At 37.5% G+C, this 21,605-nt stretch overlaps 1 protein-coding gene and 1 long non-coding RNA gene across 3 annotated transcripts; both read right to left on the bottom strand.

The window, feature by feature from the left end:
* Positions 1 to 454: 454 nt before the first annotated feature.
* LOC137002367 (uncharacterized) lies at positions 455 to 3,864 on the bottom strand. The gene is made up of 3 exons (XR_010891840.1): positions 3,409 to 3,864; positions 3,065 to 3,210; positions 455 to 2,081 (listed from the first exon to the last, which is right to left on the bottom strand). It is a non-coding gene; the product is annotated as an uncharacterized lncRNA (long non-coding RNA).
* Positions 3,865 to 7,227: 3,363 nt separating this feature from the next.
* On the bottom strand, positions 7,228 to 19,281 carry LOC137002363 (tripartite motif-containing protein 16-like). 2 transcript variants are annotated; one of them, XM_067361934.1, is made up of 6 exons: positions 18,660 to 19,281; positions 17,940 to 18,035; positions 12,990 to 13,223; positions 12,342 to 12,492; positions 12,096 to 12,155; positions 7,228 to 8,129 (listed from the first exon to the last, which is right to left on the bottom strand). In XM_067361934.1, exons 1-6 carry the CDS (start codon positions 19,248 to 19,250, stop codon positions 7,594 to 7,596), a joined length of 1,668 nt encoding a protein of 555 aa, XP_067218035.1. In that variant the 5' UTR covers positions 19,251 to 19,281; the 3' UTR covers positions 7,228 to 7,593. The 2 variants fall into 2 exon arrangements, with proteins under 2 accessions (XP_067218035.1, XP_067218036.1); XM_067361935.1 differs by lacking the exon at positions 17,940 to 18,035.
* Positions 19,282 to 21,605: the final 2,324 nt, after the last annotated feature.

The following is a 21,605-nucleotide window of genomic DNA, read 5'->3' as shown; positions in this document are numbered from 1 at the left end:
TTGACAGACACTGACGTTTGAACATAGAACCGCCCTGAGCGCGTTTACAGCGAGTTTAAACAGTCTGCCACTGCTGCACTGACGAGAACGTCTCCCAAGCATTTTAGATGTTCTGTAGCTGAATGGATTAATCCACATAGCTCGCTCCATTTACTCCCTAAACGGGGTGGATTAACTTGGTTTTCCAGAAAAACGCTCCCTCAGTTCTGTCTAAATTCGTTTATGTCTGCGCAAATCATTTCACACCACACTGCTTTGTGAACGAATATCAATACAAAGAGACAATACAAAACAGAGACTGTTCTAAAAATATGCTACTTAAGAATATACAAGTAAAAACTGTTTGTGATCCAGCTTACAGTCTCCAGAGTGATACTGGATACGACAGTAATGAAGGTGAGGGCACTTTATTACAGTTCATCTGAGTTTATTTACAAATATAAAATGTACCAGTTTATTAAGCACCACCCGAAAAGGCATTTGTTTACTGTTAAGTTGTAATGAGTGTTTCTCTGTACTTCACTATGTGTGTTGTGGATAATACAAGGAAAAGAGAGAGTTTATGGATAATATTTTAATGCACACTTGCACAGTGTTTTATTAAGCTCTTACCGGGGTTTTTCTAGAGTGAAAACAGACGCTTCATCTTTTGTGTGAAGTACAATAAACGTTATAAAACTCATCTGTAAAGTTTTGGCCATCATTTGGACGCTACAACAGGCTTGTACTAATATAGTGGATAAAAAAGACGACAATATATGTTATAACCGTAATTGAACTAAACTATACCTGTTCTATTTCCATGCAGCATATATTCGCAGTTTCTGACATTATAGCGCGTCCTGACCATAGGTCCTGACTGAATCCTGACAGGGGAGAACGAGCTCTTGAAGCTCCGCCCTCTTAGGCCGAGCGCAGCAGCTCACTTACATTTAAAGGGCCCACGCTGAAATGGCTCGTGGCAATTTTAACATGCTATAAAAAATTATCTTTGAGGTATTTTGAGCTAAAACTTCACATACACACTCTGGGGACATCAGAGACTCTTGTAAAATGGGGCATAATAGGTCCCCTATGAAGTTTGTGTGTGCCGTGATGCTCGGGATATGATAGCGTAAAACAGCAGCATCTTGTCAACATGTTTGTACATTGTAAATCTTTTCATAGGTTTTCTAATACATATTTCAAGAGACATCATTTACATTATATTAAGGCTGTCTGTCATGGCACTTTGCAGATTCTGCACTGGCTTTGCACGTTCATGTGTTTTGGAGGGTGTGTGGCTTATTTAGACGTCTAACCCAGCACACTTCCAAGTGTGACATCAGAAGCAAGGCCCATGCTGCCCTGCAGCTTATTTTATTGGTCATTTCAATCACAGTATTATAGCCTATTGCCTACACCAAACACTGATCCCCAAACCTACCCATCACCAACCTTAACAAATGAAATTAGCTAAAAAATTAGCTGGATTTCTGGTGTGAGCTCCGCATCTGAAATATTCCCAACAATCAAAGCAGCATTTTGTCACGAAAGGAAGACCGGGAGTGTTTAGGGTGCCATTTGGGACAGGGCCATGGAGTGCTCTGAATGGAGGGTGGGATCTTATGCTTTCAAAGCTAGCTTACTATTTGTAGCCTATCCAAAATTGCAGTCCAGTGGCATCAGTCACTTTGTGTCGTTTCCTTAAAGGAGATTCTTCATGACACTTAAAGTGAATTTGACAGTAAGATTCCAGACACATCAGACAGGACTTCACAGCTTTACGTTTCCTTCCAGGACAGAAGTCACACCCCACATCTCCAGGTCCAGCGTAACTGAGAGCAGTTTTTGACTTCTTCAGATTCTCCACATTTTCAGCCAGCATCACATTCTTGTTTAAAGCAGGTCTTGGAGTGAAGGTCTGTCTGCACTGAGGGCAGCTGTAAACTCTCGTCTGATCATCTTGATTCCAGCAGTATGTAATGCAGCTCATGCAGTAACTGTGTCCACAGGGGATAGTCACTGGATCCTTCAGTAGATCCAGACAGACCGGACAACTGAAATGATCCCTAGTCCATATACTGCCTTCTGCCATTTCACTGCAAGTACACACAGAAAGAAAGAGATAGGTTCAGTTCCTCTATGGAGCTTAATGCTTTTAAAGGGTTAGTTCACCCAAAAATGAAATAATGTAATTAATTACTCACCCTCATGTCGTTCTACACCCGTAAAACCTTTGTTAATGTTCGGAACAGAAATTAAGATATTTTTGTTGAAATCTGATGGCTCAGTGAGTCCTGCGTAGCCAGCAATGACATTTCCTCTCTCAAGATCCATTAATGTACTAAAAACATATTTAAATCAGTTCATGTGAGTACAGTGGTTCAATATTAATATTATAAAGCGATGAGAATATTTTTTGTGCACCAAAAAAACAAAATAACGACTTATATAGTGATGACCGATTTCAAAACACTGCTTCATGAAGCTTCGGAGAGTTATGAATCAACATGTTGAATCAGCGGTTCGGAGCGCCAAAGTCACGTGATTTTTCAGCAGTTTGGCGGTTTGACGCACGATCCGAATCATAATTCCATACGCTGATTCATTATGCTCCGAAGCTTCCTGAAGCAGTGTTTTGAAATCGGCCATCACTCAATATATAAGTTGTTAATTTGTTTTTTTGGCACACCAAAAATATTCTTGACGCTTTATAATATTAATACTGAACCACTGTACTCACATGAACTGATTTAGATGTGTTTTTAGTACATTTATGGATCTTAAGAGAGGAAATGTCATTGCTGGCTATGCAGGCCTCACAGAGTCATCGGACTTCAACAAAAATATCTTAATTTTTGTTTCGAAGACTATCGAAGGTCTTACGGGTGTAGAACAACATGAGGGTGAGTAATTAATGACATTATTTCTTTTTGTTGAACTAACCCTTTAAGAGAGGAATACAAAACTTAAAATAGTTCACTAATCTAACTTACTTCAGTTAACAATATATTCACAGATCAGATTCAAACTTCCCGGATCAATAACTTGTGAGCTAAACATTGTTAAAAACAAATAACACCTCTTTCCAATCATAGCAACGTAGGCAACGTGCTACAACCTCGAATGACGAAACAAGCCTTCCTCCGCACTGCAATACTCCATGCAGTCAGCTGAGAGACAAGTCTGAAGGGACCGTCTGCAAAGTGCAAAACCCAAAAAGCGTACCTAAAAAAATAGTCAATAACTTCAATGTTACAAACTGTAGTCACAAAATTCAGTTTAATCATCAATGGTCACCTATTGGCTATACTAAAACACTTAGTTTGATAAAACATGCTTTTGCTTATTTTATGATTTTTATATAATGAAATTAAATAAATTACTTAAAGGATTACTTTAAAAGGAAAATTACTCTTTACTCACCCTAAAGCGATCCTAGGTGTATATGACTTTCTTCTTTCCAATGAACACAATCTGAGTTATATTAATAAATATCCTGATACATCCAATCTTTATAATGGCAGTGAACAGGACCAATGAGTATGAAGCTCGAGAAATTCCATCCATCCATCCATCCATCCATCCATCCATCCATCCATCCATCCATCCATCCATCCATCCATCATAATCGTGCTCCACACGGCTTCGGAGTGGGGGGGTTAATAAAGGCCTTCTGAAGTGAAGCGATGCCTTTGTGTAAAAAATATCCATATTTACCAAGTTATAAAGTAAAATATCCAGCTTCCGCCTTCCGTATTCAATGTACGAGGAAAGTGTAGAACTATTGCAGTTCAAAACACTTCTGCTACGCCCTATGCCTTCCTAAAAAAGCAGCACTGACGCACTGGACACACTGTACGGTTACCAATTTCAGTTCACACATCACTGCTCTCCTGCTGGTCATACTACAATTCTTAGTTTGATTTAAAAAAAAAGAGCTTTTTGCTAAATTTTTATCATTTTTTATTTTGAAATAAAATCAATAACTTAACACACTGTACTGTCATCAAATTAATTTCATACACCACTGCTCTTCTAAATACTACAGCACTTAGTTTGGAAAAATGTCTTTTTGCATCATTTTTATGATTTTTCATTATGAAAAATATTTAATAACTTCACTGTAACACAATGTCACCAAATTCAGTTCACACATCAATGCTCTCCTAATTGTTAAACTACAACACTTACTTTGATAAAAATGTGCTTTTGCATTTTTTTTTTTTTTTTTTTCAAGGATCATTCAAAAACTATAGTCGTTACTAGTATGTTATCTGGTTACCAACATAATTTGTGTAAAGAATACTTATTTTTAATGCTATGTGCTATTACTTGCTACAGTAGACTGAAAAGTAACTTGATTCAAACTAGTTCAATCAATGTTTAAATTTAGTTTAGTTGACTCAATTCTGTTATGTTCATCCCACTTCAAGTATCTGTGTCGAGATAACATGATTTTATTGTGTGGAACCACTGTCCATAATTGAATTAATTTAAAGGTGCCATCGAATGTTTTTTTACAAGATGTAATATAAGTTTAAGGTGTCCCCTGAATGTGTCTGTGAAGTTTCAGCTCAAAATACCCCATAGATTTTTTTTAAATTATTTTTTTTAACTGCCTATTTTGGGGCATAATTAGAAATGTCCCTTTAAATCGCACGCTCTCCGCCCCCAGAGCTCGCACTTGCCTTAAACAGTGCATAAACAAAGTTTACACAGCTAAAATAACCCTCAAATGGATCTTTACAAAGTGTTCGTCATGCATGCGGCATGCATGCGTCGGATTATGTGAGTTTTGTATACTGTTATATTGTTTACATTTAGTTCTGAATGAATTTGAGGCTGTGATCTGTGGCTAACGGCTAATGCTACACTGTTGGAGAGATTTAAAAAGAATGAAATTGTGTTTATGAATTATACAAACTGCAAGTGTTTAATAATGAAAATAGTGACGGCTCTTGTCTCTGTGAATACAGTAAGAAATGATGGGAACTTTAACCACATTTAACAGTACATTAGCAACATGCTAATGAAACATTTAGAAAGACAGTTTACAAATATCACTAAAAATATAATGTTATCATGGATCATGTCAGTTATTATTGCTCCAGCTGCCATTTTTTGCTGTTTTCCTTGCTTGCTTACCTAGTCTGATGATTCAGCTGTGCACATCCAGACGTTCTGCCCTTGTGTAATGCCTCCATCATGGGCTGGCATATGCAAATATTGGGGGCGTACACCGCGTTACACTGTTACGTAACAGTCGGTGTTATGTTGAGATTCACCTGTTCTTCTGAGGTCTTTTAAACAAATGAGATTTATATAAGGAGGAGGAAACAATGGAGTTTGAGACTCATTGTATGTCTGTATGTCATTTCCATGTACTGAACTCTTGTTATTCGGGTCTGGCGGTACCCCTTTTGGCAAAATTCATTGAATCTGATGAGACCAATAACATCTTGCTCAAAAAAAAAAAAAAATGACAAAGAGTTTCAATATTTTTCCTATTTAAAACTTGACTCTTCTGTAGTTACATCGTGTACTAAGACCGACGGAAAAAGGAAAGTTGCGATTTTCTAGGCCGATATGGCTAGGAACTATACTCTCATTCCGGCATAATAATCAAGGAACTTTGCTGCCGTACCATAGGTGCAGCAGTGCAATGATATTACACACTGCCTGTGCCCCCGTTTGCACAGAGAGTGTGCCTTCTGCCTTGCAACCATGGAGACATTTGTGAGAGGCGCTGCGTAATATCATTGCGCCTTTAATATTATACAAAAGCATGCTTTTTTTACACAAAGTTCTCTAGTACAATTAGCAGAAGAGCAGTGATGTTTGAATTGAATTTGGTGACAGTACAGTGTGTAAAAGTGAAGTTACTGATTTTATTTCATAATAAAAATCATAAAAAATAAACAAAAGCACATTTTTTTTAAACTAAAACATGTAGTATAACCAGCAGGAGAGCAATGTGAACTGACATTGATGGCATTACACTGTATAACAGTGAAGTTATTGAATATTTTTTCTAATAACAGTTGTTATTGAATTTTTTTATAATAAAAAAAAAATTATAAAAAATCATACAGAAGCAACATTTTTCAAACTAAGTGTTTAAGTATGACCAGCAGGAGAGCACTGATGTGTAAACTGAATTTGGTGACAACAGTGTGTTACAGTGAAGTTACAGTATTGAATATTTTTTGTAGCCTAATAAGACAAGTGCTGCACTAGTATAACCAGCAGAAAAGCAGTGATGTGTGAACTGAAACTGGTGACAGTACAGTGTGCTACAGTTATTGATTTTATTTCATAATAAAAAAATAAAAAATATGCAAAAGCACATTTTTTTAAACTAGGTGTTATAGTAAAACATCAAAGGAGCAGTTATGTCTGAACTGAATTTGATGGCATTACACTGAATAAAGTAAGGCAAAGCGAACGCACACCTATAGAGGTGCGAAGGGAAAAACTATAGCCTAATTGAAAGAGAACAAGAGTGCACACTCACTCAAACAGCCTATGCTTAAGTGACTGTGCAGTTGTTCTGCTTCAATTACACTAAATAACGCAGAAGTTATGAAATATTTTTGTAGTAACTTTTTTTTCGAGTTTTCCACTTTGCAGACGGTCCCTTCGTACTTGTCTCTCAGCCGCTTTGCGTTTTTAAGGAAAAATAGGATGTAGTTCGTTGTCTGCGTTACTACGATTGAAAATAAGTGTTGTGTTTTAACAACTTTCAGCTCATGAGTTATTATCCGGGATATTCGAATCTGTGAATTTGGTGCTAACGTTACCGAAGTCAAAAGCTTTCGAGAAATTTGAATGTGTTACAAACAGCACGGTCAGAGAATAGGTCGACTGCAAGACAGAGTGACAGGTAGACAGACAGTCTAATTCGTCGTAAATATATAAATAAAACATGGTTTACCTGGCCGAGTATTCCTGCTTCATCGTTTGAGGAACTGAAACTAATTTTGTGAAAAGGCAAAAATGGCCGGTAGAGGGCGCTCACACACTGCCTACATAAAACTCCAAATCATAACCATTTTAAAGTGACACTTTTTATTCATTTACAAAAAACAATAATATATAAAGGGTCTGAACTGTAAATGTGAGATCTAAACTCACAGCAAAACCGAGTGCTCACAAGAAATAATTCAAAACAGTTAAAAATAATATAGATTTAATTGTATTCACATTTATATTAGCCTACAATATTTCACAGTGCAGGTACAGTATATTTCTAGACAATAATAAAAAAAAAATTGTCATTTATTAAATCCAGAGCATTATCAGTGAAAATGTTCCAAATGTGTTTTTTTTTAAGTGCAATGTAAAAAAAAAAAAAAATATCAGTCTAAAAAGTATTTAATGACAATGATTTAAAATCTTTCATATAGCTGATGAGAAATGGAGAAATTAAGTTACTCGTGATATTTAATGTTAAAATGATTTACATAAAAATGCAAAATGACAGCCTGCCAGTTACTGATATGGTGTTGCTGTCATTATTTTTACACTGCAATTAATATACACTAAAATCATTAACTTAATCTGACTCTATAAGCGACTCGGTCATATGATTGTGATGATTTGTAGAAGCTATACTTCTAGATGACACAGTTTCACTGATGTGTCCTGATTTAAGCCAAACCCCGGATAGAGCGGCTGAGTGAATGTGGTCTGGAATCTGTGGATGAGGGTCATTGTGTCAGAGACGCTGTAGAAGGACAGAATTCCTGCACTGTGATCCACATACACTCCTATTCTAGAACATCTGGAGATTACAGGGACCCCAGATTTAATGTTATTGTGACTAATTATGTACACAGAGGGACAGAGAAACAATCTCCAGGACTGATCATTACATCCAAATTTACACTCATTCCCCACACCCTTCTTGCTGATAGTCTTATATGACACTGACATTCCCACACCACACGTCCCGCTCCACTCCACCTCCCAGTAACAGCGTCCACACACACTCTCTTTACACAACACCTGAGGCCAAACATCAAATCTGTCCGGGTGATCAGGATACAGTTGGACTGTGGCAGTGCGAGTAGCCACTCTGTTCCCCTCAGACAGACAGAGGCTTGAATGCACTGACTCTGAATCCAGAGTAAACTGATGGGAATCTGATGGAGATAAAACACACAATCTGCATTTTAATACAAAAAAAAAAAAATACTGTAATACTGTACAGTAATATTGTAATACTGTCAAAGCATTAAAGGGTTAGTTCAGCCAAATATGAAAATTATGTAATTTATTACTCACCCTCATGTCGTTCTACACAGGGGTTAAATTGGGGGGGGGGGCTCTGTGGTTTATAAATATATATACAAATATATATACAAATACAAATATAAATACAAAATACAGCGCTCGACATTAAGCCTTGTTTTGTGCTTGTCCCTTGGACAACTAAAATGGTCATTTACTTGTCAGAGTAGCTTGTCTGGAAAAAAAATAGATTTTTTTTTTTGTGTGTGTTGTAAATATAATTTATTCTGAAACAAGCAACATTCTCATCAATTTTATCAGCAGTGATATATTTAAATCTGCATATTTATGTTATTTACCCTGGGGGTATTTTATTAACCTATAATAAAGGGCAACCAAATTAAATAATTTACACTGAAAAAGTACAACTGCATTCAATAATGTTATGAGATTCTTTAAATATTTTTGAATATACAAATAAGAAATGTTGGTGGGAAATGTATACTTTTAAACATGAAATTAAACCGCCAGTAGATGGCGGCAAGTGACCGTCTTAATGAGTGAGCCACTGAGTCATTTATTCAAACGATTCATTCATTCAAAAGGCTGAATCAAGAATGAAGCAGTTGTTTATGATTGGGCCATTGAATCTTTACTCAACCGATTCGTTCAAAACGCTGAATCATTCGAAACGGCTGAGCGTAGCTGCGAGATGCGCTGGTTCTGCTTTGTCTGAAACTATTTTCGCTGCTACAGTAGGGTGAATTGCCCTAAAGTGGGACACTGCCTAATATGGACACCTAAGGTTTAGTGTTTGTAGGTCCCGCATAAATACATGAATGTCAGTGAAACTAGGTTATCTGAAGCTGTGGTGCCATGTGATCAAAATCACATAGCCTCTCAAATGTCCAGTCATATATGAGACTGTAGCAATCATCAAAAAGGAAGGACCTTGTGTTAAAGCCACCCAAAGGTCAATGACATAGAGTTTTGACAAACTTGACATTAAGGAGTATAAATTAATTTTAAACAAAAAAATCATGATATCTTTTGGCCTAATGTGCTTATGAAATGTATGTCCATCAAAAAACTTTAGGAAATATGGTTTCAAAAAGTGGGACAGTATGATTGCCTAATGTGGGACAGTACTTTAGTCAGTCAAAAATGTGTGGTGGGGCATGGTTTCTGGGACAAAAATTGTTATTTACAGTGTTTCAGTGTTGCTATGTATTAAATGAATGATTGTGTGTGTTTGTTGTTTAGTGAAATAGAAAACATTAGGCCAAATAAACATTTATGCAGTTCACAGCACTTTTATGAATTTTGACTCAATGTTAAATCCAGCCTAAAGTATGTTCAAGGCTTTTTTAAATTAATTTTTTGCAGGTTGCAAGATTTTATATTTTGCCTTCAAATAAGCCTAGGCTATATGTTGAAGAGAACAGTAAAGAATTCTGACTGTGCATTTAATTATTTTCTATATATAACATTACATAGCCTATGAAAATAGTTGCCTAATGTCTTTACAATAAATGCATCAAAACTATCATATTGTATTATTTTTCTGATGATGTTCAATTATCAATCAATCCATCCATAACCAAGAAGAGAATTACTAACTTAAGAAGATTTTTACTATTCTGCATGAATCAAATGATTTTGGCCTTTTATAATAGACTTTGGCCTTTTCATAGACCTTTTATTATTATGATTATTATTATTAATATTATTAACATCATTATTATCATTATTCTTATTATCATCATCAGATTTTGGCCTTTTATCATGGAATTTTCAGTGTCCCACATTAGGGACACAACTGTCCCACATTAGGAAGCACCAGATTTTTTTTAGACGACTTGTACTAAGAGCACTAATGTCTATAATTTCTTTTATGAATGTGTTATCTCCATTTTCTCTTTTGATTTGATTAGGAGACATCCTGGGTTTTTTAAAATGGTATTGTGTGTGAATTTAATGTTTTGGCTACAAATTGCAATATGTCACAGAAGTCTGAAATGCAAAAAATGTCCCACATTAGGGCAATTCACCCTACAACAACAACAACAACAACAAACAGGCAATATTGCACCTAAAACGTAAGTAATATGAATTACTTGTTTACTTGTTTATTGAACTGTTGTATGAAATTATTGTCAATTTCAATCAAGGTGATATTCAGGAATTCAACACTTTCGGTCGTGTGATGCTTAACTTTATCATATGTCGTAAATAGCAAGCTATAAAAACCCCACATATTGAATTTTTATTTCAACATGATAACTGAGTTTCTTTGTGTGAGCAGAGCTCATTTGTTTTGAATTCTCAAGAGGTTACATGCGTCTCAACAGCGCAATAGTCTATCACCGCCAATATACATTACATATATTATCCACTAGCCTAGCACTATCGCCACTTAAGCTAAATGAATCATTCTCGCGTTTTGGTTGTTATTGTCATTTTAATCAAGCTACTTATCTAGTCAGGCAAGTAAAATTCTATTTCACATGAAAAAAAATCCACTTGTCCTGCAGTCCCGGACGATCGTATGTCGAGCCCTGGTAAACCTATGGCCCAATTTAACCCCTGGTTCTATACCCGTAAGACCTTCGTTCATCTTCAGAACACAAATTAAGATATTTTTGATCAAATCCGATGGCTCAGTGGGTCCTCTATTGCCAGCAATGTCACTGAACCTCTCAAGATCCAGAAAGGTACTAAAATACTGAAATATAAATATTTAAAACAGTTCATGTGAGTATAGTGGTTCAATTCTTAATATTATAAAGCGCTGAGAATACATTCTGTGTGCCAAAAAAAAAAAAAATTAATAAAAAAATAATGACATTTCAACAATATCTAGTAATGGGCGATTTCAAAACACTGATTCGAAGCTTTACGAATTTTTTGTTTCGAATCAGTGGTTCGGAGCACCAAAGTCACGTGATTTCAGTAAACGAGGCTTTTTTTACACAATCCAAACCACTGATTCAAAACAAAAGATTTGTAAAGCTTTGAAGCAGTGTATTGAAATCGCTAGATATTGTTGAAAAGTAGTCTTTTTTTGCTTGTTTTTTGTTTTTTTTTGGCACACAAAATGTATTCTCGTCTTTTTATAATATTAAGGTTGAACCACTGTACTCACAAGAATTGTTTTATGAATATGAATATGTCTTTTTAGTACCTTTCTGGATCTTGAGAGGTTCAGTGACATTGCTGGCAATAGAGGCTCCACTGAGCCATCGGATTTCATCAAAAATATCTTAATCTTGTTCCGAAGATGAACAAAGGTCTTACTGGCTTAGAAGGACATGAGGGTGAGTAATTAATGACATTATTTCATTTTTGGGTGAACTAACCCTTTAAGTGAGATATAAAGGTAGCAACAAAATCACTGATCTACTGACCAGGTGAAATGATTTCATTACAAGTTTTTTTAAAAGCCTAATATAACAGCAAATTTATTGCACTTTATTTAAACAGGTAAAACTTTCTGAGATAAAAAATCTCTTTTGCAGAAGTGACCTGGCCAAGATGAGCATCACAACATTGTCAAAAAAGAAAAAGAAAGAAAGAAGAGATCACATGACATAAAGACACATCTTAAAAACAATTAAAAACATTTCTTCCTTTAACAGCTCACTAAGCAAATTTTACTTTCCTGGCTACTGTAGCGAATTGCAAAATTGCTTTCATGAAAAGTTTCAAACACAGTCCGTCTGCCGTTCTTTGAGCTAATCCAAACCCCAACTCAAACTGCTATGTCAGAACACTGCAATACTTTTGGTGCTGATAGTGACAGAAATGAAACCCTTCACCTTTAAGTATGTATATTTGCCTGTGTTTGCTTTATTTGTATTAATATCTTTAACACTTACAGTGTAAGAAGCCCTCCCTTGTTGTGGGTTCAGTGGTGAGGCAGGTTTGAATGTACTGAACTACAGAAACAAACAGATATTTAAAGTGTTATTTTAATAAAGGTATCCATAATATGTATTTATTTTTAATAACAATAATGTATTAATTATTATTTACAATAATTTGTTAATTATTTATTTATTGACATCCACACAATATTTATTCTTTCATTTTGTTGTGCTCTGTTTTATGAGTATGTACTTTACCTTCATCAGATAAATGTTTTATCTTCTCTTTGCAGAAATTCTCAAGATTACTGCTTAACTCAGAGACAGAGCTTCTCACATCATCATAAGACAAGCCAGAACGGACAGTGTCATCTGTAGATGCAGGAGGGACAGAAAAAGACTGGAAACTCTAATTATACAAAAAGACAAAACACATATGGTAAATATGAATCACACAGTGTATGACTGACACATTACAGTGAGATCATCAATGTGGGCATTTGTGTGTGTGTGTGTGTGGGGGGGGGGGGGTACGGGGGGTTGTGAGTTGACAAAAAGCTAATAATGAATTAAATCATGCAAATGCAAATAAATATACTTAAAGATGAAATATTCCATTTGCTTACACAGATAATCATAAACATGTGATTATGCTGATAAATTATTGAAATATTCACTTAAAACCACCAGAGGTACTTCAAGTGAATATTTCAGGTTATGGGGTTCAGCTGACAGAAAAGTTTGGGAATCCCTGAATCCTAATCTAATACAATTTTGACAACATTCATACTGATCAGAACAACTGGTGGTTGTTCTCAGATTCATTAAACAGTAAACTTCAATGGCATCTCAAATGTTAATTAAAGAGTCTGCAATATAAGCCATAATAATAAAACCATGCTAAACCTGTAGGAAATGGATGTGATTGTCTGTGTGTGAAAGCTGCTCCAGCTCAGCTTCTCTCCTCCTCAGATCATCAATCTCCTGCTTCAGTTGATTCAAGTCTTCTTCAGCTCGACTTACTTCAGCTTTTTCCAGATCTCTGATCATCTGTGTCACCTCAGATCGGCTTCTCACAATGGAGCGGATCAGTTCAGTAAAAATCCTCTCACTGTCCTCAACTGTCGCATAAGCAGAACGCTGTTAGGACACAGATAAAGAATTACCAAATCAGTACATTCCATCTGATAGTTATTTTTCTCCTCTTTTCAAAACATTAGGTTACTGATGTAACCCTGTTTCTCTGATAACATGAAGTGAGGTATCTCACTATGGGAACGCCTCAGGCATGACCAATCACAGAAGCACCAATAACACCAGGTCTGCCAACCATGGCAGACCAATCACTGATCAGGGAGTCCCACTTTGGATTAATAATCGAAGCTTGGATTATTGGCCCGCCTTGAATCCAATAATCTGAGCTTGGATAATTGGCCCGAACCTAGGCTGCGTTCCAGTTCGGTTTTTAAATGCCCTTCCCTCGCTAACTTTACTTGGTCTCGTTGACTCGGATGTACGTCATTGCTTACGTTGCACGAGTGCCCACTTCTGGCGGAACCTTTGTATGGGCTGAAATGAAACGTCCTAAGCCCTTGATCACTTGGAATCCGCATTGGAGCTGATTTATTATTTATTTTTTCCCCTTACAAAATTGTTTGATACAGCATTCTATATGTATATATGTGTGTTTTAAATGTTTAAAAAATAATTAATATATCATAGAGTTGTTTGTGGTGGGGTAAATTAAACGCGATATGCGGTGACGACACAATCGTGTTGCATTGTGGGTTATGGAGCTGCCTGAAGTGTACATATGAAGTAGACTCGCTCCCTCGGTCAAAATCGAGGGAGCGAGGGTCTGTCCATATAAACTTCCCTCGTCCACTTCACGAAGTGGAACGCACTTCAAAATGGCGGCAGGGATTCCCCCGAGGGGAAGTGTTTAGGGAAGTTCGCGAGTGCGTGTCTAAAACCGAACTGGAACGCAGCCCTAGAGAACTCCCCTGGTGTGGTAAAAATAGATAGAACTAGAAGTGAGGAGATGGGGTGGAGGAGGGATACTGATAAACTCTCAGATGAACAGAGGTAAGTCTGCTGTATTTATACCTCTTGTTATTGGTCGAGTTGATTAATTGAATGCTTTCCACCTGTGCTAATAAAGGTTAATTATCTGAACCTGCTGTTACGAATCTTGTTAATAAAGCATCATTATGTTGACAAACCAGACTAAGGAATGAGTGGGTTATTATCTGAATCATAGCTCCAGATGGAGATGACAACAGAATAACATGAAGAATTTGCACTTAATAAAACAAATATGTGCGGAGAAGACCAGCTGGCTGCCACACAAATTTGTCAAATAAAAATTTCCTTTCAATAGAGCCCAGGATGTAGCCATACTTCTAGTAGAGTGTGCTTGTAGTCCTATTGGGGGCTCTATATTTACATTATTGTAACATAACATGATAGCCTCCACCACCCAGTGAGAAAGGCGTTGATGGAAAATTTGACAGGGTTTTCCTTTGTAAGGGTCAGCCCACGAGACAAATAGCTGATTGCTCTTGCGAAGTGTGCAGGTTCTCTGTACATACGTATAGAGAGTACGAACCGGACATAAACAGTGTAACCTCTCTTCCTCTGGGGATGAAAAGGGTGGTGAATGAAAAGCTAGCAGGTCCACTGATTGAACTGCACCAGCGTGATCAAACACTTTAGGCACAAATGCCGGGTTAGTTCTAAAAGTTACTTTTTGACCACCCGGAGCGAACATCATGAGGAATGAACTGATAAAGTTCACTCACCCTTTTTACTGTAGTGAGAGCAAGTAAAAGTGGCGTCTTTAAAGCAAGCAGCTTCAGGACAATGTTATCAATGGGCTCGAAAGGGGCTTTAGAGAGCGCGTTCAGAACCAAGGCGGGACCAGCAGCTTCGATACTGGGTGTAGCCTATGTGCAGCTCTCATAAATCGACAGACAAGAGGGTGTTGAACAATAGTACCCATGTCAAGACCAATATGAGATAGCGAACAGATAAACCTTAAGGCCGTGTGTCCACCTAAGCATTTTTTCCAGTTGCTAGCGTATTTTTTCAATTGTTTTCAATGGGAACGCCGCGTTTTTTAAACGCAGAGAGCGTAACAAGGCGCTGAGCGTCTTTTTCACGCTCAAGCACTGAGAGCTGGGCGTTTTTACTGGTCGCCCCGAGTTGAAGAATGTTCAACTTTTAGTAAAACGCTGCGCTCATCACTGTCACTTTTTAGCCAGCCATCCAATCAGAGTAGAGGAGGGGCGGGACAAATACAACTCCGACCAACTGTCACATTCTTGCTGTACAGCGACATCAACAAACAGAAACAAAATGGATGAGAAATTAATATTGCTGGTCTCCGAACATACATAGCAAGTAATTCCACATTGTGTGAACATTTTTAGCCTGAAACAAATTACCTGCAAAATCAGTTATAAGTAACAGTGACACGGATATTCCGTATCATAGCAACAAAGCGTCTCAACGGAAAAAAACGCTACGCTGCAGAAGCGCTCTCAAGCGCTCACAGACGGGCGTTTTAAGCAGAGCGCCTAGCGTTTTCAGCTGGCTAAAAACGCTCTGGTGGACACACGGCCTAACTGTAGAAAATATATAGAAAGTCCTGGAAACACACAAGGTTCCCACTCTTTCATAAACACCAGATTCAAGGACTTTCAAGAACTTTTTAAAGCACCATTTGTTTTATATCAAGCACCTATCAAATTCACCTTACATATGGAGCGTCATGAAAGACCTCTTACAGTACTTAACATTTGTATTTGCATCCATTTTAATCCAGAAGAGGTGCAGAATCATTTGTACATTAATTTTGGGAATATATTAACAGTTTGCAGCTTTCTTATCCCTAAAGTTACCAATTATTCCATACTAGTTTTGGTTTTCATTTTTTATGAATCATTACTTGAGTAAAAACATTATAATATAGAGTATAGAATATTATAAAAATACATTTTGCAATTGAGTTAAAAAAAGGATTATATGGATCGTAATTGTGACTTAAAATCAGAATATATACAATATATTATAGATATAAGTTTGCAATTCTGAGAAAAGAAAGTCAAAATTGAGAGATATAAATTAGCACAAAAAAATCAGAATTGCAATTTATATATCACAATTGTTATGAGTTACTTGTTAAAGCTACTGTATTAAAGAAATTGAAAAAGAAAAAAAAAGGAAATTCTGTCATTATTTACTCACCGTAGAAGTTGTTTAAAACCTGAATACATTTCTTCTGTTGAACATTCAAGTTTTTTTTATTTGTTTTTTTGTGAAGAATGTGAAGATTTGAATGCTTATGAACTTTAGTAATCGTTTTGAAGGGATGGGACAGAGAAACCCTGAGCGTCTCCAAAACCCAAACTAATGTCTCAGGTCGATCGCCTCTTTTTGTTCCCCTGAGGGGTAGCCGACCAGTGTTTCGCTGCTGCGGCTGCAAAAGACTGTTTCCGTTTCAGTTGGCTCGGGTGATTAGGCTGAGCTGCCGGCTTTCTGGGGAGATAGTCCTCGAATGCCTCTCCCTCTTTTTTCTGCAGGTCACATTGCTGACGCATCACTGTTACCATTGTGCCTAACAAGGCCTTTGGATCAATGGGGGCATCCAAAAACTCCACTTTCTCTTTGTCAGAGAAGCCTGACAAACCCAGCCATAGCGATCTCTCTCCCACAACCGCTAAGCCCATACTCCGTCCGCAACTCTGAACTGCTCCGCGGGACGTGCGCAGGTTTAAATCTCTCATATCTCCTCCCAGGCAATGGGATGGGAGATCCGGAGTCTAAGGGTGCTTTCACATTAGCACTTTTGGTGCGCACCCAGGTTTGATTGATGTCAGGGTTTGGTGCGTTTGTGTGAACACTGTCTTCCCGAACAAGGGTGCGCACCCGTGAACCATACCATGCTCACCTTCAGCGTTTTACATTCACTGCTGATAAACGCTAGTGCTGTTATGAACAAAACCAATGGTTCAAAAACAAAAATATGTGAGGAGAGCAGCTTCATGCATTTTGCCACCTTCTCCTGTGCCATTATTACTAAGCAACAGAGTAAACAGCTGCTGGTTTGATGACGAAAACGAACCGCGAATCGGACCCAAATAATATAATATGATATAGGTCTCTTTCAGCCCCTTGACCTGCCGGTTGGGATGGCCAGTCGATCGACAATCTAACCGCGGCCCTCGGGGTTAGACAGAGCTGCCCGAGCGTGTTAAGCGCCCAAACAGGAGATGCAGAGACCGTGTGAATCCTTTGCAGAAATCACACAGATGAAGAGGATGACCTTCTCCTCCGGGGCTCTCTGGCTCTTTTTCAGTGGCCATGATGGAACCTGTACTCTCTTCGTACGGTAAGCCCGCCACAATGTGACAACTACTACGGAACTGTTCTGCAATAGAGAGCCCTCCTTTTCCTTCTTTTTGGTGCATGGCGAGCATGCCAAAAACTTGGAAAATAAATAGAAAACTTGTCTTGACACGTTAGTTATCTCACTCTAAGCGACAAGTCACTCAACAAACGTTAGGAATGTATCTCATTTGGGACATTACCTTGCGGCTCCATCTGTAAACTGTTAAGCAAATAATTCCCGAAGACTACTGCGAACTTCTTCCGAAATCTTTTACGGGGAAGAGAGCGAGAATGACAAAAGGCAGGTAGCTGCAGTTTATATACAGGGAGGCGGGACACCCTGATCGCTGCAGCCATTGGTCTGCCATGGTTGGCAGACGTAGTGTTATTGGTGCTTCCGCGATCGGTTGCGCCGGAGGCGTTCCCATAGTGAGATACTGAAAGAATGTTAGAGGAAGAACTCACCCTGTGAGTCTGCACAGATTCTCTCAGCTCCTGGAGCTTTGTTTGCCGCTCTGGAATTCTCTTCTGTAATAATATTACTGTCTCTGCAACCTGTTTCTGAGAGGATGAACAAATAATTGTAAACATTAGAAGACTTCAGTTTTTTTTACATACTATCTAGATATTTTTATACTGGAATGTATCTGTTAGATTAAATATTTTCATGAAACTATTACTTTTGTTCACCTTTCCATTGCTCTGACAAAGAACTCACAATAAGAAAATAAGATAAACACACGACAAATGACCCAGAGCAAGAACTAAAGTGCTAATAAAAATACTATACTAGGCTATTAACAGAGATGGAAACTCGAGTCTGCAACTTGGTCTCCAGTCTCGCTTAAGTCACAAAAAATGACTTGCGACTTTCTGGTGACTTTACTTTAAGTAATTTTGGTATGGCTGGCAGCAATATTCCATCTTGACAGCATGAAACACCACATTTTACTATTCATTCCAAATCAATATGCACTACAGCAAAAAAAATCACAACAATTCATCTCTAAGCACACCAATCCATGCAGCATTAGGCCTATGCAAGTGTGTTAATCACCCATTGGAAAAGTGCTGTTACAAATGAACAACAAGCAATAACAATATAGCCAAGGCTTAACTTGTGAACATGTCATTTAATTTGAAAAGCAATCAATTAATCCAAAGCTTTTTCAGTTCAAAGCCTACCTGTTTCTCTGTCCTCTCTGCTTCAGCTGGAACAGTATCGTGACTTTTGTGTTCATCCATCACACACATCAAACAAATACATCGCTGGTCAGTGCGACAAAAAACCTCCAGCAGTCTGTTGTGTTGAGGGCAGACCATCTCCTGCAGGCGTCCAGTGGCATCAGTCACTTTGTGTCGTTTCTTTAAAGGAGATTTTGCATGACACTTAAAGTGATGTTGACAGTAAGAGTTCAGGCACTCCAGACAGGACTTCACAGCTTTGCGTTTCCTTCCAGGACAGAAGTCACACCCCACATCTCCAGGTCCAGCGTAACTGAGAGCAGAACGAGCTGTTTTGACCTTTTTCTTCTGCAGATTTTCCACCATTTCAGCCAGCATCACATTTTTGTTTAAAGCAGGTCTTGGAGTGAAGGTCTGTCTGCACTCAGGGCAGCTGTAAACTTCCTCCTCATCATCTTTATTCCAGTAGTCTCTAATGCAGCTCATACAGTAACTGTGTCCACAGGGGATGGTCACTGGATCCTTCAGTAGATCCAGACAGATTGAACAGCTGAACTGATCTTCGACTACTGAAATACGGGTTTCTGCCATTTCACTGCACGAACACACAGACACAGCTAGACAACGGCTGAACAAAACTTAGGTTTCGATTTCTCTCAACTGAGAAGTGCTTCCTGTCTCGAGACGACTAGTCTCTCTATGGCTGTCTCAAACAAACCCCGTTGCACACCTTTTCCAGGAAACATGTAACCAAAACGTTGCGCAGCTGTTTGAGCCTGAACGTGCCCCTGGTGTTTGTGTGCATAACAGGTGAGTTTGTGACTCACCTTTTGATCATAAAGAACATACATGGGAGTCTGACTGCTTCTCTGAGATCATTCACTAGCGTTGCACATAGGAAATAGTATATAATAGGCACTGTAACCTACTGAATACACGAGATTCAGCAGATCCACAAACAGCTGGGTCCTGAGCCCCTTAAATATTCACTTCTAATTTTCCACTGCATGTAGATACAATATTATCTCTCTCATACTGGAGCGTTCTGCGTTTGAGAAATTGATCGTAGCTCACCAGTGAAGTAATTTGTGAAACTACACAGCCAAAATTGAACAGTAGATGGCGCTCAAACGCAAATGTGTTTTTCGATGCCTGCCATGTACTAGTTTGGCCAGTATTTACATATGTAAGAAATGTCAGTATTTTGGTAATAGAATATAAAATCATACATTAAAACAACACAATAATTTAATTGTGATCCATTTAACTACTGTATGGTAAAATATGTAAGACAAAACATTATTTTGTGGCTAACCTCATGTTATCTTAAAAAAAAAAAAACACAATGGCATAATCAAATGTGTTGATATTTTTTATTAGATAGGCCTTAACTGTGAAGTGATTGAATCCAAGGTGAGTTAGTGGGAATCTGATGGTGCAAAAAAAAAAAAAAAAAGTTGTACAGGTACCATAGTGATGTGTGGCCTTTAAAGGTGCCCTAGAATCAGAATTTGAATTTACTTCAGCATAGTTGAATAACAGGAGTTCAGTACATGGAAATGACATACACTGAGTTTCAAACTCCATTGTTTCCTCCTTCTTATGTAAATCTCATTTGTTTAAAAGACTTCCGGAAAACACTCGGATCTCAACATAACACCGACTGTTACTTAACGGTCGGGATCATTAATATGTATGACCCCAATATTTGCATATGCCAGCCCATTCGACACATTAGACAAGGAAAGGCAGTATTAACGTCTGGATCTGTGCACAGACAAGGTAAGCAAGCAAGAACAACAGCGAAAATGGCAGATGGAGCAATAATAACTGACATGATCCATATCATGATATTTTTAGTGATATTTGTAAATTGTCTTTCTAAATGTTTCGTTAGCATGTTGCTAATACTGTTAAATGTGGTTAAAGTTACCATCGTTTCTTACTGTATTCACGGAGACTAGAGTCGTTGCTATTTTCATTTTTAAACACATGCAGTCTGTATAATTCATAAACACAACTTCATTCTTTATAAATCTCTCCAACAGTGTGTAATGTTAGCTTTAGCCACAGAGCATAGCCTCAAACTCACACAGAATCAAACGTAACCATCTAAATAAATACTATACTCACATAATTCAAAACATGCATACAGCATGCATGACGATCATCTTGTAAAGATCCATTTGAGGGTTATATTAGCTGTGTGAACTTTGTTTATGCAATGTATAGTCGAGAGCTCGTGGGGCAGAGGGAACGCATCTCTTAAAGGGGCCGTGCTGAAAAAATCAGTGCATAGTTAATGATGCCCAAAAATAGGCAGTTAAAAAAATTAATAAAAAAAAAATCTATGGGGTATTTTGAGCTGAAACTTCACAGACACATTCAGGGGACACCTAGGACTTGTATTTCATCTTGTAAAAAAACAATCTAGGGCACCTTTAAATATTGTAAAGCAAAAAAGTACATGCAGATGATAAATAAAAAACATGTATTCAGTATATTTACAAAATAAACAGAAATGCAAAGGTGAAAATTTTGTTTCTCAAAACATTTAGTTTTGATTTCTAAGAGATCAAATTAGGTATATTTACACTTGAAAGGGGGGAAATAATTTCTTTCTCAAAACATTGAGTTTTGATTTCTAAGTGATCAATTTATGTATAAGTGTTTTCACACATGAACATTTAGTGTAGGTAATTGTAAAATGAATATGGCATTTAAATGACATTGTTTTCTAAATTAAACACAAGAGCTATTAGTTTTAAATGATGTGTCTAATGTAGTGTTACAACTTCCTAATTTTGGTCTATTGTTAGAAGAGACAACATTGAGATTGTGATCATTTGTGCTGGTGATGGTGGCAATAGACAAAACTCTACACAAAACTGCCAATAAATATGGTTTATTTTACAATTAAGGAAAAGGTGTGAGATAACAATAATA

Source organism: Chanodichthys erythropterus, chromosome 16 (assembly GCF_024489055.1).
Source record: "Chanodichthys erythropterus isolate Z2021 chromosome 16, ASM2448905v1, whole genome shotgun sequence".
NCBI lineage: Eukaryota > Metazoa > Chordata > Actinopteri > Cypriniformes > Xenocyprididae > Chanodichthys > Chanodichthys erythropterus.
Note: the sequence above shows the minus strand (reverse complement) of the source record. Positions and strands in the feature narration are given on the sequence as shown.

Coding starts and splice junctions, on each gene's coding strand:
- LOC137002363 (XM_067361934.1), bottom strand. CDS start 19,250: ATGGCAGAAACCCGTATTTCAGTAGTCGAAGATCAGTTCAGCTGTTCA. Junction 18,036..18,659: donor CAGAGAGGACAGAGAAACAG/GTAGGCTTTGAA, acceptor TCATCCTCTCAG/AAACAGGTTGCAGAGACAGT. Junction 8,130..12,095: donor AAGGGAGGGCTTCTTACACT/GTAAGTGTTAAA, acceptor TATCTCCATCAG/ATTCCCATCAGTTTACTCTG.